Source organism: Ursus americanus, chromosome 1 (genome assembly GCF_024610735.1).
Source record: "Ursus americanus isolate L20-20 chromosome 1, mUrsAme1.1.p, whole genome shotgun sequence".
NCBI lineage: Eukaryota > Metazoa > Chordata > Mammalia > Carnivora > Ursidae > Ursus > Ursus americanus.
The window spans coordinates 37972427-37987591 of NC_142127.1; the positions used below are offsets into that span (position 1 = coordinate 37972427).

Consider the following 15165-nt stretch of genomic DNA (forward strand, 5'->3'; position numbering starts at 1 on the left):
AGTGCATTGGTGTTGTATTCAAGAAACCTTTGCCCAATCAAGGTCATAAAGATTTTCTCTTTTATTGTCTTTTCCTGTGTTTTATAGTTTTCAGTTTTACGTTTAGATCAATGATCCATTTTGAGTTAATTTTTGCATAGAGCACAGATATGTATCAAGGTTCATTTCTTTTTCCATCTGGATATTCAATGGTTCCCACCCCATTTGTTCATAAGACTACTCTTTCTCCATTGAATTGACTTTGTATCTTTGTTGAAAATCAACTGAGCATAGCTGTGTGGATCTATTTCTGGATTCTCCATTCTGTTAAATGAGACACACTTAAATTTTTTTCTAGTAAACATATATTTATTTTTAATAGGAATTTTTAAAATGCTGGCTTTTCAACACCAAGTTGTGGCTTCTTCTCTTAATTTACCCAGTCCTTGTGATTGTGTTTGCCTAAAGTTATATTGCATAAACTCATTCTAAAATGCATACATGCAATATATATCACAACAAGTATCTTCATTTGTAAAACATCTTATGAGATGTTTTTATGACTTGCCACTGAAATATAAGGCATTCATTTAAAAAACATTAAAAAGTACAGCCTCTTTTAGACTTTATTAAATAGACCTAAATGCAGACAAATATGCTTTTTAAAACTAAGACATTTTAAGAGTAGGGCTGGTCTGACTATTTTACTTGGAACTAATACATAGATTCATCAAGTCCCCAAGCCCAGTGGAATTTCAATTAGCTACCTGCCAAGAGCCACAGATAGCATAATATAGCTGTATAGAGGAAATACCATCTGCCTCTGTGAACAAAAACCACTCTAGTATTGATGCCTATGGTTCCTCAGAGCTCTCTGGATTCTGCCAATATTATACCCATGGTTAACCACAGTGAACTTCTCTGTGAATGTCCCCAACTGCAGAGACTATAGGGAAGCCAGTAATGCAAGAGATTTATCGATAACACTGATTATGCTGATGGTGCATGGCACAGTTGACCACACCAAGATATTCATAAACAAATTCCCTAAATAGGCAGAAAGTACTGAACCCTTTCCAGGTTCTGTGATAAAATAGACATCTAAGTTTTTCCAATTACATCGTTTTTTTTTTCTTTTCTTTTCTGATCCAGTAAGCATGTAATATTAGCATCATTAATGCCCAAGAAGAAACTTCCTATATCTCCCATTACCAAGGAAAGACCTGAGATGATATCAGATATATAAATAGAAATGAATTACAACTATGGACTTTGATAGATTGTTATCATGTGGTGAAAGTATCCTTTCCTTTTGGCACCTAGTCACTCAAGCCATGTGACTTATGGGTAAGCTTTTTGTGGCCACCTCTCCCTTTAAGATGTTCCTCTATAGGGTCCTGTATGCCTAGGGGATCAATTCCAGCTTGAACCAGGTAAGCGATGGGTCATTATTGATTCTGACTCCTGCTCATCTTAACTTGCAGTCAGCAAGCTGGCAAGTTAGAACAGCATAGCAGAATGCAGACATCATCTGGGTTTGAGTTATTAGTTGCACACATCTGAATCCACCCTAGTTAGTTTAAGAAGGAAAATATTAATTGCAGGATTTTAGAAAGTTCACAAAGTCTTTGGAAGGGTCAGAGAAGCAAGCTCTAGACTAAGCTTCCAAGAATAACATCCAGAACCACATATCGCAGACTTGGTCAGGTCATACTGACTCCGGCACAATTGGGAAGTTGCTGCCATTACTACTGACCCCAGGACATTCTGCTTTTGCTCTTGATTGTACCAACAAGATGGACCTCCATTCCATATCTGTCTCTTCACATAACTCTCTTTCTACCTTTTGTTTCAGTAGTTTGATTTTCACGTGCCTCAGTATTATTTTCTTTGTATTTACCCATCTTGGGGTTTGCCAAGCTTCTTGAAAATACACATGGATGTTGTCAAATTTGTGAAGTTCTTGGATGTGATTTCTTTAATATTGCCTCTACTTCATTCTCTCACTCCTCTTTCTGGGGCTTTAATTACATATATATTAAAGCTGTTTGCTATGTTCCATATCTCTCTTATGTTTTCTATTCTGCTCTTCATTTTATTATTTTCTCTTTATTTGCTTCAGTTTGAATATTTTCCATTAACCTGTCTTCAAGTTCATTAATTCTGTCTTCTGCTATGTCTAATCTGCTCTTAAAGCTCATTCAATGAGTTTTTAATTTCAGGTATTATATTTTGCATTTCTAGAATGTCTTTTTTGGGAGTCTTTTAACTACAATATCTATATCATTTCTGAGTCTGTTTTATTCCTTGATTATCTATCAGTTACTTTTTCCTGTTTCTTCGAATGTTTGACCATTTTTTTTGTGGGAATACAGGGCTTAACTTCAAAGCTTTTCTTATTTCAAGAACTTTATCTATGAACGTTTTGTCCAATGCCTGCAAACAGGTTTTTAAAAAATATTTTGCTCAGTTTTTATAGTTGTTCACCAAATCAACTATTCATTATCACTGAAATTGAACCTCAAAAAACTCTATTTTAAATTAAAGTACCATTTACCATCTGATTTGTCAAACCTAAGTCCAAATCTGTTCTCCATCAGTAAAGGAGCCTGAAATCTGTGGAGAAGGGAGATTATGAAAGGAGTTGATGCTTTGAGAAATTATCAAAATGTGAAAAGGGTGTCCAAATGGTATTTAGTCAAAAAAGTATCTTCTACCCCATCACTATCTGATTCTTTAACTACTATGGCTTCTTTTTTTTATTTATTTATTTATTTTTTTTTACTATGGCTTCTTGATTAGGTCAGCCAATCAGCCAGAGATGTGGCAAGAAGCACAAAAGTAAGATGAAGTAGAGAAGAGTGGAAAAACGCCTGGTAGCTTTGTTTATGCCTACAATGTACCTCAGTTTTATAGGTTACCAGGTTTTATTTTTAAAATCACATTTGAGGGGCGCCTGGGTGGCACAGCAGTTAAGCGTCTGCCTTCGGCTCAGGGCGTGATCCCTGCGTTATGGGATCGAGCCCCACATCAGGCTCCTCTGCTATGAGCCTGCTTCTTCCTCTCCCACTCCCCCTGCTTGTGTTCCCTCTCTCGCTGGCTGTCTCTATCTCTGTCGAATAAATAAATAAAATCTTAAAAAAAAAAAAAACCCTGCTTTAAAAAATAAATAAATAAATAAATAAATAAATAAAATCACATTTGAGTACATGCACCCTGATGTTTATAGTAGCATTGTCAACAACAGCCAAACTATGGAGAGAGCCCAAATGTCCATGAACTGATGAATGGATAAAGAAGATGTGATACACACACACACACACACACACACGTGCACGCATGCACACACAATATTACTCAGCCAATCAAAAAGAATGAAATCTTGCCATTTGCAATGATGTGGATGGAGCTAGAGTGTATTATGCTAACTGAAATAAGTCAGTCAGAGAAAGACAAATATCATATGATCTCACTCATACGTGGAGTTTAAGAAAAAAAACAACAGATGAACATATGGGAGGGGAGCAAGGAAGAGAGGGAAATAAACCATAAGAGACTCTCAGTGATAGAGAACAAACTGAGGGTTGATGGAGGGAGGTGGGCGGGGTGATGGGATAGATGGGTGAAGGAAATTAAGGAGGCACTTTTTGCGATAAGCACCAGGTATTGCCTGTATGTGATGAATCACTGAATTTTACTCCAGAAACCAATACTGCACTGTATGTTCACTAAGTAAAATTAAAAGAAATTAAAATAAAATAAAATAAAACCACATTTGAGATCTCAGCATATTCAATATTGACGATTAAGACTTATACTTTACTTCTTAATGACTTTGCACATCCACATACTTGTTTCTACAGCTAGTTTTCTCAGAGAGAAAGACGATAGTGAAAATAGTACTATATCAGGAGGTACTGAGAAGAAGAGGGGAAAAAATGCCTAAGGCTTATTATACACTTCACTTCAACAGAAGTTACTGAGTACCTACTATATACCAAGCACTAAAAAATCTGCAACAGTTGCAGGGAGTGGTGGGCTGGGATAGGAGGTGAAGGGAAAGCGAGGTGGAAGGAGGGTATGTTACACCAAGATGAATAAGATGGGGTTCCTGCTTGCATTTGTGAGGGGACATAGATTTTCTAGTGTGCCATAATTACTGTCAAGTCAAGGTTATATACAAGGGGTGAGGGAGAACCAAGAGTGGATTGAATCTGACCAAGGACTCAAGAAAGTCTTCCTGTAGCAGACATTGAAGCTGAATCTTGAAGATGAGTGAGACTTAGCCAGACAAAGGAAGGCAAAAGAGGCATTCTGGGCAAAATCAACAGTAGCAGGAGCAAAGTCACAGTCGGGAAACAAATGTTCTACAGTGTAATGGTAGAGGTAGAGGTAATTACAAGGAGTTTAAAATTTCTAAATTGTTAAGTGTGAGGTGGAGTGTGTCAAGAAAGGAGGTTGGAAATGGAGCTTGGTGTCCATGTTACTGAGGACCTGGAAAGACATGCCAGGAAGTTTGGTCATTATTATAAGCAAAGGGTGCCACCGTGGAGTTATCATCAAGGGAGGGAATAACCCAAACTGCATTTTAGATAGAACATTCTGCCTGCCATTTAGGGGGAAAAATTCAGAAGGGCAGGATGTGAAGCATAGCAATTAGAACTTCACTGCAATAGTCCAGGAACAACGGCCAGGCCCAGTGATAGAGAGGAAGGAGTAGAAAGTTAAGAGACAAAATTTCCAAAGTTGGTAAAAAGCTATGGGGATGAGAGAGGGAGAAGAGGAAGCTAAGTTTCAAAAAAAGAGTGCAAATTTACTGGAGGGAAACAAAAATCCCACTTTGGACACTGACTGTGAGGCATTTGTAGACTTTTAAGTTGATATAATCAGTCTATAAATGGATAAATGAGGTTCAAGAGAGAGCTGCTCAGAGATGGGAAAAACATTTGAGAGTAATTAGCATATAAAGATAGGTAAAAACATAAGTGGGGTTAGGAGCCAGTGAAGTAGTTAGAGAAGAGCAAAGAGCAAGGACAGAAAACTTGAGGATACCAGGGTTTTAGGATTGTGCAGACAATGACAAATACACAGGCAGACTAAGATATGGCAAACAGAATAATATTTTAGGAGCTGAAATAATATTTTAGAACAAAGAGTACATGATCAACAATGAGAAATGAAGCAGAGAGGCCTACTAGTGTAAGGATGGAAGAGCACTGACAGGATTAGATAATTGAGACGTCACTGGTGACCTTGGGGAGAGGAGAGGATCTTGGTAGAGTAGAGAGGTCAGAAGCCCTGAGAAAATAGAGATTATTCTTTCAAATGGCTGATTTCAAAGAAAAGGATAGAGATTAGGGACCGCCCAGGAACTAGAGGATGACTTCGAGTCAAGAGGTTTGATTTGAGTTAGAAAGACTTAACCTTATTTATAGGCTGGGAGAAATACTCATAGGATAAGAAAGAAAAATAATAATAAAAGGAGATAATCAGTAGAACCAAGTTCCTAAAGTGGTTAAATGGGTTAGAGTCCCAAACACTGGGGGAAGGACTGGATATGAGCACGTAGAAGGCATCACATCTTGCATCAGGAAGAAAGTGGGGGGAATAGCAGGAGACATAAAGACATAGGGTGGTGCAGGAATTAGGGATCTATCTCACAACTCCATGACTTCATTTTATTGATAAAATAGAGGTGGGTTGTCTCCTGGGGGCTGGAGGGGCATGATGTATGGCATTAGGTTAAGGGTATTGAAAGGACTGGTGACCTTTTGAAACAGTCATAAGAGGAATGGGGAGAATTGGTGAACTAAGGATAAGGACTAAGGCCTCTCATGTGGCATTGAGAGTCCAGGTAAAAGCTGACTTTTCCTTAGTAGCACTTGGCCACCCAGCATGGATGCAGAGAAAGTCAACTGTAAGACAGATCTGGGAATGGGGTTCCCCAGCCATGGTGTAGACAAGCATGCCAAAAAATCACGTGCACAACTAACAGAGTGGTTTAGGCTGGATGCTGGGGAAGGGCTGGTAGTCCAAGAGACTTTCAGGGATCAAAGAGTGAGCTTGTGGTAGCAGGAGAATGAGAGTTCTACTTCCCTGCTTTCCTCTCACCACTCTGGTGAGAGTCCTCTACTTGCTCCAGCATCCATTACTGATAGGAAACCAAAATAAAACAGAGAAGGAGAGAAAGACAGCTAGAAAACTCAGGATTTCAAAATTCCTTTAACACTTTCCTTAAAAGGCACAAATCACATAAATCATCCTCCAAAAGACTTTTTAAATTCCAAGACTAAGAACAAAATTACGGTTAAATGTTTAATTAATGTTTATTATAGTTAGCATGTTAGTTTTAGGAAGGTCAAATTTATGATACAATGAAGTAATATTTTTCACATTCTATGGGTCTATTTTATAGTGCACTAGAGCTCAGAGTATAATAAATATCTTCTATTATTTTGTAAGATTCTTATATGCAAAGCTGTGTAGGGCTGAGATAATATTGAATTTCAAGTCAAATGAGCTGGCATGAACCTTAGGCAAGTCACTTTATCTTTCAGGACTTCAGCTTTTAGACTTGTAAAATGAAGGATAGGGATAAATCTCCAAGTTTCCTTCCAGGTTAAAAAAAATTAGCATAATTTAGTATTTTAAATTATTATAGAATTGATAGGATTACTCCTTTTCCTTTATGATATACTTTTGTTTCTAGCTATAATTTATTGAGCCTCAGTCCTTGATCAGGAACACAAACTCCAATGATAACACCATCTCTGTGGGAAATAGACTCTATTTTGCATCACAATTTACTTTATGTTCCACCATTCTCTGTTCATATTTACTTTTTGGAGGCTTCATCTCCAAAAGTTCAGAGATATTTGTTCACCATCTTGTGACCATAGGTCTCTGAGGAGACATCATATTATATTGCCACCAGAAACCAAGCCCCCGATTTCCGTGGGTGGGTACTTTGCAGCAACCCCTGCACGACTCGGATTTATCACTGGGGATAATATGATAAAATGCCTATAGAGTATCTATTAGAATGCTTGAGATATGGGAACACTTAATAGAGTATACCCAATACACTGAACAGCATGATACATGGGAAATAATCAAAACACAGCATTATTCTTGTCCCCCATTTAGGTATTTCTCCTGCCACTAGATGAACCCATGGCTCACCCTTGGGTTACAAAGGGTCCTACAGTCACTTTAAGTCACAAAATACAGTCTTGATTCAAAATTAAATTGCCCAGTTTCAAGAGATTCATCAACTCTTCCCTCTTTGTTCAGATGATGACCCCTCCTTTCACTCCCTCCATGCTTAGACCAATAGAATCCATGGGTAGGAGGGAAAAGGGGACTAGATGTATAGGAGAGGCCAGCAGAGTTGTCATTAGACTGGTGACTGATGCTGTCCCCAAGTAAACCTGGCGGGTAGTTAATGCTGACTCTTCCCTCCTACTGGTTTTGTTGCCTTGATTGCCAGCTGGGAAACATTCCTGGAAACATTCCCCTGATGTGGGTCATTTACATTTTCCTTTGTCTAGCAGCTTCTCTTTCACCTATCAGGTTCTCAATTAGTGGTATTGCACCCCACTTTTTGGGGGGTCCCCTCTCCATTGGCAGGAGTCCAATTGGGCAGAAAAATCTCAGGCAGGCTGCCTTTGAAAATAAGCCTGTGCTACTAGGCAATGATTTCCTAAGCAGGGCACATACAAAACTGATAAGTAGTACTTCATGAGAACCTTCCAAATTCCATTCAGAATGTAAGAAGCTGGAATGAATGTCACCTCCCACTTTAAGCACAAGGAAAAGCTATATCAGAACTTTTCTTGAACTCATCAGGGGACTGAGGCCACAGGACAAATAAGCCCAAGATTTGAAGAAAGGCAGCTCTTTCCAAGGAGAGAGGCAATATGAGAACTAGCTTACTTGAGACAGCACCTGGGAAGGACAAAGCCACCATGTAAGTAGGTAAGAAGACTGCAGCTAATACTCTGTAATGAGTCACTAGTTAAATTTTTATAATTTGCTGTTGTCATAGAGCAGAGAGTATAGAACCCGTGAAAGCTACTCAGAATTTACACCCCCTTACAGGCTTTTTTCCCCAGAAAGCTCATAAAAAAGATCGGGGTCAGGGGAGGTGAGCAGAGGAAGATTCTTATGTTACACAGGTCTAAGAAATAAGAAAAAAAACCCTACATGAGTGGCCAACTCTTGGTTATGACTCAGGTTGTGATCTCAAGGTCATGAAATCGAGACCCCCCCCACCCCATCTGGGCTCCGTACTCAGTGGGGAGACTGCTTGAGATTCTCTCCCTCTGCCTTTCCCTCCACCCTCTCTCTCTCAAAATAAATAAAATCTTAAAAAAAAAGGGGGGGGCGGCACCTGGGTGGCTCAGTCGTTAAGCATCTGCCTTTGGCTCAGGTCATGATCCCAGGGTCCTGGGATTGAGCCCTTCATCGGGCTCCTTGCTCTGCGGGGAGCCTGCTTCTCTCTCTCCCTCTGCCCCTGCTTGTGCTCCCTCTTATTTCTCTCTCTCTGTCAAATAAATAAATAAAATCTTTTTTAAAAAAGAACAAAAGCCTTGCAGAACAAAAGCCGCTGGTGGTGAAGAGGGATGTAAAGCAGGAAACCAACCAGGGCACAAGTGCAGACCTATTACAGCTGGGAGGGAAAAACAAAAAACAAAGATACCCTCCTTTCCTAGGGGATGGGGGGAAGCTCTCTCCCACACAAGAACCACCAAGACACAGGGCAGAGTTTGTCTGCCATGGGGAGGAGGCCAAGATCACTGAGTAGGTTCTAGCCCAAGACCAGGTGACAAAAATCCTGCCTGAGACCAAGGCTGAACCAAGAAAGCAGAATGCCTCTCCCCTTATTAGACACAGGCCAGCAAGTGTCTAATAAAAATCCACTGCAGGGTAAGGAAAACCAGCGGTAAGCCTCTCTGAGGCACAGGCTCATAGAAAAAGCCCAAAGCCTACTTCCACCATAAGCAAAGTAACACGAATTGCCAAAAACTGAAAATAGCTGGTGAATGGATAAACTGTGATTAAGCCCAATCATGGAATTCTACTCAGCGATAAAAAAGAACTATTGATACATGTAACAACATGGCTAGATCTCAAGTGCATTATGCTAAGTGAAAAAAGCCGGACTCAAATGTCCACATACTGTATGGTTACATTTATATAACATTCTAGAACAGCCAGAAGTATAGGGACAGAGATCAATAGTTGCTAAAGGCTGATGGTGGGTGTATGGTGGAGTACACAGGGGTATGAAGGATTTCTGAAGAGTAATGAAGCATTCGTATCTTGCTTGCGGTAGTAGTTACATGTCATGCATTTGCCAAAACTCATGTAACCATACACTAAAAAGGGTGATTTTGCTGCATATAATTTATATCTCAGATATTTAAATTAAAAAAGAATTTCATTAAAATTAAGAACTTTTGTTTATTAAAGGACACCATTAAAAGAGTGAAAAGTCACAGAAAGAAACGAAATAGAACTTGCATACAGAATATATAAGGAACACACAAATGAATAAGAAAAAACAGACAACCCAATAGAAAAATGGGCGAAAGGCTCCAGAGGACATTCCTCAGGAGCAGATATCCCAATGGTCAATATGCATATGAAAAGACGCTCATCGTCTATTCTGAATGTAGATGAAAACCTTGTTGATGTATCACTACACATACACTAGATTAGCTAAAGGTAAAGATTGGCAATACCAATATTGGTAAGGACATGGAGCAACTGAAACCAGGGGCAAATTTGTTTGACCACTTTGGAAAACTATTTGGCAGTAACTACTGAAGCTAAAACGCACCTGATCCAGCAATCCCACTCCCAAGATAAATGCTATAGAACTAGGAAGATCGGTAGGAAAAGAAAGGGAAGAAGAAAGGGGGGGGGGGTAAAGAGAAGGGGGAATGAACCATGAGAGACTATGACTCTGGGAAACAAACTGAGGGCTTCAGAGGGGAGGGGGGTGGGGGAATGGGATAGGCTGGTGATGGGTATTAAGGAGGGCACGTATTGCATGGAGCACTGGGTGTTATACACAAGTAATGAAACATGGAACTTCACATCAAAAACTAGGGATGTACTGTATGGTGACTAACATGATACAATAAAAAAATATTATTATTAGAAAAAAAAATAAATGCTATAGAAATGAGTGCATATGTCCACCATAAGACATGTTCAAGAGTATTCATAGCACTGTTATCATAACAGCAAAACCTGGAAATAACATGAATTTCTATTAACACGATAATATATAAATAAATTGTGGTATATATCTATAATGAAATACTATCCAGCAATAAAGAAAAAGAAGTAATTGCAACATGCAACAAGAATGAAACTCACAGTTATGATGAGCAAAAGAAGTACAAAAGAGCACATAGTGTATGATTTGAGTTATATGAAATTCATGAATAAGTAAAACTAATTTATGGTGATGAATTCAGAAGAGTGGTTATAGGTACAGGTAGTATATACTGAGAAGAGGCATGAGGGAACCTGAGCTGCAGGAGATGTTCTCTTTTCATCTCAGTGGTTTTTACATGGGGCAATATATATTTGTAAAATTTCATTCAATCACACACTTTCGTTCTCTGCTCTTTACTGCATGTTTACCTCGATGCAATACAATAAAAAGAAAATATCCCCCACAGTACAGCTGAAAGGCTAATGATAATGTGCACAAAATGAATATAACAAGACTATGGAGTATATAAAGGCTTGTCCTGGTCCCTGACCCCTGTGTGTTCCTTACCAGCTGCAGATGGAGAAGAAATGTGCATGAGCTCTGTAGCCCATGATAGACAGTTCAGGCTTGATGCAGCTTCTATTCCTTCTAGGTCCCAAGCTTCTGCAATGCCCAATCTAATATCTTTTCATTTAAAAAAATGCAGAGCAGGCATTTTTCCTCTAATGTTTTAAAAGAGACTATTTCTTTTTACATGCTATTAATTGCTTTAGTATAACTATTAATTGCAGGTTATTTTTTTCTATCAATAGAATAAAACTTCTTGTGCCATCATTCTCCTACCACTGATATGTGTATCAATAAATAAAGATTTGTGGGGATGCCTGGGTAGCTCAGTTGGTTAAGCATCTGCCTTTGGCTCAGGTCATGATCCCAGGGTCCTGGGATCCTGCCCTGCATAGGGCTCCCTGCTCAGTGGGAAGCCTGCTTCTCCTTCTCCCTCTGCCTGCCGCTCCCCCTGCTTATACTCTCTCTCTCTGTCAAATAAATAAAATATTTTAAAAATAATAATAAAAATAAAGATTTGTGTACTTTACTGCAGGTATGCTGTACCTCAATACAATTTGTTTAATGGTCCTGCCAACTCTCCTAGGGAGACTACATCCACATGGGGCCTTCAGGACTCATGCACCCATGACCAGTCTGAGGAATGCAGTTATTCCCAACACAGCAGCCATCTTTGTTTTCAATTCTGCCATGGAGGCAGCTCCTCTAGTTCCCTGTGAGCATCAGACACCAATCCTCAAGCTCCAACTGCAGGCGTTCCCCACTAAACTCTCCAAGCCATCCTGGAGGCCCCCCTCACTGGGTCTGAGGAAGAGGAATACCCCCATCCACTCCACCTTTCACTTTGCCCATCAAGCTCTCCCCAACATATCTCTTCACAAATCCTCTCTCCTCTTCATAATTTTACTTTTTTTTTTTTTTTACATCTTTAATGTGAATGAGAGGTCCAAGAATGTTTGAGCCAGAATCAGACTTTACTCTACAGTTACTCTATACTCTATAGTTACATTTTGCATTTTCCTCCGGTATCTCTCTCTTGTGTGTGGCATTTGTGGTTCATGTTGGATATCGCTCAATCCAAACTTAAACACTGACCTCCTGTTATGGTAACTTCCACTTGAACCATATGAAATTGTTGATTGTTGATTACTGTGGATTTAATAGAATTGTAATTTCATATGGTCCAAACTAACAATTTTATTCAAAATAAGATTTTTAGAGAAACTGAACTTTAGGTTGGGTTTGAGTAAACGGGACAGTGGGTTCTTAAATGAATGCCAGGGCAAATCCTCAAACACCGTCAGCAGACCATCTCACCTTGGCTTTCAGATGAGCACATAGTTCCTGTTGCTTTTTCCTGTCCTCAGCCAACATGTCCTCCATTGCGTGTGCTGCACAGGCTTCGGCGAGCGTCAGCACAGCCTTCTGGATAAAGTCTCTCCTGTTCTTATTCCAATTTGATATCAGGATCCTTCGCTGCTCCCTGGCAAAGCGATATTGATCACAGTATTTCTCATGTTCCACCTGAAAAGATAACAGATGGCAAACACTTTACTATGAAACTGAGCTTATGCTTTATGTCATTGTTACAAAAATGAATAAAATAAATTATAACCAATAATTTTGAAAAATTGGGGACAAGCATCTTAATAGTGAATGCAGCAGCCAGGACCATGTACCAGTCCCAGAGTTCTGAGCCTGTAGCTAACTGGTAACTAAGGGTCAGTTGTTTCATGTTTTTAAGTCCTCAGTTTCCTCATATGGGATGGAGTCTGATTAGGTGGCCCTAAAACAACTTCCACATCTACACAGCAATGAATCTGTTCACAGAAAGCACTACTTCCCTTGTATATAATTTCAAAAATACTCCATCTTTAAATCAGTTTGGGTATTTTAATAATTATTTCAAGTGCTTCATGTAGATACATGCTAATAATCATAAATTGTTATCGTAATCCCAAAAACTCGATTTGCCCTTGATTACTGAAATAGTCAGGTGTTAGGATGTCTAAACTTGAAGGAATTACAGCAATGGTGTTAGTTCCTCCCATCCTCCAGTCCTGATGGACATATCATTCTCACATGGTTTCTGGTAGTTCCTGTTGGCATTGAATCCCAACCATGAAAGATCTCAGAGTCTTGAGGGGAAGAACAGGAATGGAGATTGCCTGAGTCTGAAAAATCTTTGTAGGTGATTCTGAAATGCTCCTTACATAAAGTTGTGTCTCCTGAAATTGAGAGCCACTGACCTACATAATTCTTTATATTGCCAGTATAGACCACATCTCTGAATTTGATACACTATTTAACCCCTAAGTGGTATGAGAAGAGAATCTAGCAAGCAGGATAAGCCTGTCCTAAAATAATTTAGGTATAGTTAATTAGGTACATGATGAAACAGGCTATGGATTCAATTAAACGAAATATCAGCTACTAAAATATGTTCTGGAAACTTCTGAGCTTTGTTCCCAAAAGCCAAAAATATACTTAAAATCTGTCAAACACTAAGAAAGGAAGCATACACCATGCAGAAATGCATACTAATCAACCCAATGTAAGAAGCGAGTATAAATATCTTTATCATGTTAATAGGTAAATACAAAAACTTACAAAGTTAGAAATGATAGCTGGCCACAGAAACAAATAGAATCAACAGGGAATAAAAAGAAAGATCTAATTTAATAAATTAAAACTTAAAGAAATCTAGAGTGAATTCTTTATTATATAACATGTTTTTTACGTAACAGGTATCTGCTATAAAATAAAGATCAAAATTAAAAGAAATAAGCATTGGGTAGGGGAGTGGGGGATAGGAGAGGATGGTCATACTAGATGTGTGACCTTTGCTTCAGTTTATTTATAAAATAGAATTAAAAATAGTATTCTTTCATCCACTGTTATGTGTGTTACAGGAGTTTACACATGACTGATACAAGGAAAATTCTATACACATGTTGGTATTGTTACTTGTTTAATTTAAAATAATGCAGAGTATGTGATAATATTTTATAGCATGGCCCATTAACATTAAAAAGTTAAGAGTTTACATGTGTTTATTTACATATATGTTTTAAGGTGAGTCATTGTAAAGTTAATTGGTGACTTGGTAACTTCTGTTTTCTTGTCTTTGTGGCCTTATGAACTAAAGAATGAAATAATAATTTCCCAGGCTTTTCTCAGGGAAATTTCAGTCATGACTCTGAGTTCTAATTTGGGGCATTTGTGTTTCAGACCCATCTAGGGGGATCAATTGGAGTTGTTATTGTGGGGATAATACAGGTAAGCACCAGCCCCCAAGGCAAGTGCTGGCTTCCCCATGACTAGAAGGGCTGGGATGTGGCAGGCTCTGCAGATAGATGAGCAGGCACCCCACTTTCAGGCAAGAGCCAGAGACTGCAGAACCTCTGAGGGTGGGCAGGTGAATGCACAGACACCGACAGGTCAAATCCTGGCAGAGCAACCCAGGCAGTCACAGTGAAGATCTCTGAGGCAAGTAAGCGTAGAATAAACGTTGCCTGAGGGGTTCTCCACCTTCTTATGGACCATAAGACTTGAAAAACAGGAGACTTTCAACCTATAACCCTATTAGTTGCTAGAGTGTAGGGAAAAAATAATTTTTAGAGCACCATTCTACAAATATAAATTTTGCCTAGTAATTACTGACCACTGAAACAATTTAACTTGCTGTTATACAGGGTCCAGCACTCACCAAATCATGCCTAGATTTGTGAGGAAAATATCTTTGTAACATGTTCAGATACAGAGTCCTTCTGCCACAGAGATCTCCAGGATACTGATCCAAAACAGCCTGATAAATCCAGTGGTCTTCTTCACTTAATTGGAAGTTTCTGGAAGCAATAAAAATGTCACAACACATTGTTAAGCAATCATGGAGTTTGAGGGAACTCAAACTGCTCAAGTTATTGGCAAGTGGTACCGATTACATACAATGAAGTCTGGGTTTGCTTTTTAAAATACATTAGCCAAATTAAATGTCTGCTATAGAAAAGCTTCTAAATTCTAATATAATGGTTCTTCAATCCTTTATTGATCTTGCCACGGGTTCCAGGCATAATTTCAAGAAGTTTACCAAGTGACATAATATTTTTAAAATATTTACTCTATCTTCCCTATAAGAATATTTTAAAAATCATGACCAATGAATGAGATAAATGAACTCTGGGAAATAAATTATTAAGACATACAGACTAAAAAGGAATTTTTTTTCCCGGAGGAAAGCACAAATGTAGACAGTTAAATGAACGATTACACAAAGGAAATTAAGGCATAAGGAAAGCACTTATTTAAGGTTTCACTTTAAAACAAGTCAAAAATTATCATTTACTTTACCCTCTCAACTTCTTGCTTGGTGGGATTAAGACTAGATA

General features: G+C 38.7%; 1 protein-coding gene across 11 annotated transcripts in view; it reads right to left on the bottom strand.

Moving 5' to 3' along the window:
- Positions 1-15165, bottom strand: part of CCDC148 (coiled-coil domain containing 148) — a 242728-nt gene that overhangs the window by 129913 nt on the left and 97650 nt on the right. For all 11 annotated transcript variants that reach the window (XR_015723919.1, XR_015723916.1, XR_015723924.1 and 8 more), the window contains 2 exons: positions 14487-14625; positions 12095-12301 (listed from right to left, as the gene is read on the bottom strand). Coding sequence is in view for 5 of the 11 variants with exons in the window: in XM_087860951.1 (XP_087717077.1) it covers positions 12095-12301; positions 14487-14625 (346 nt within the window). In the remaining 6 variants the exon portion in view is untranslated. The remainder of the gene's footprint in view (positions 1-12094; positions 12302-14486; positions 14626-15165) is intronic.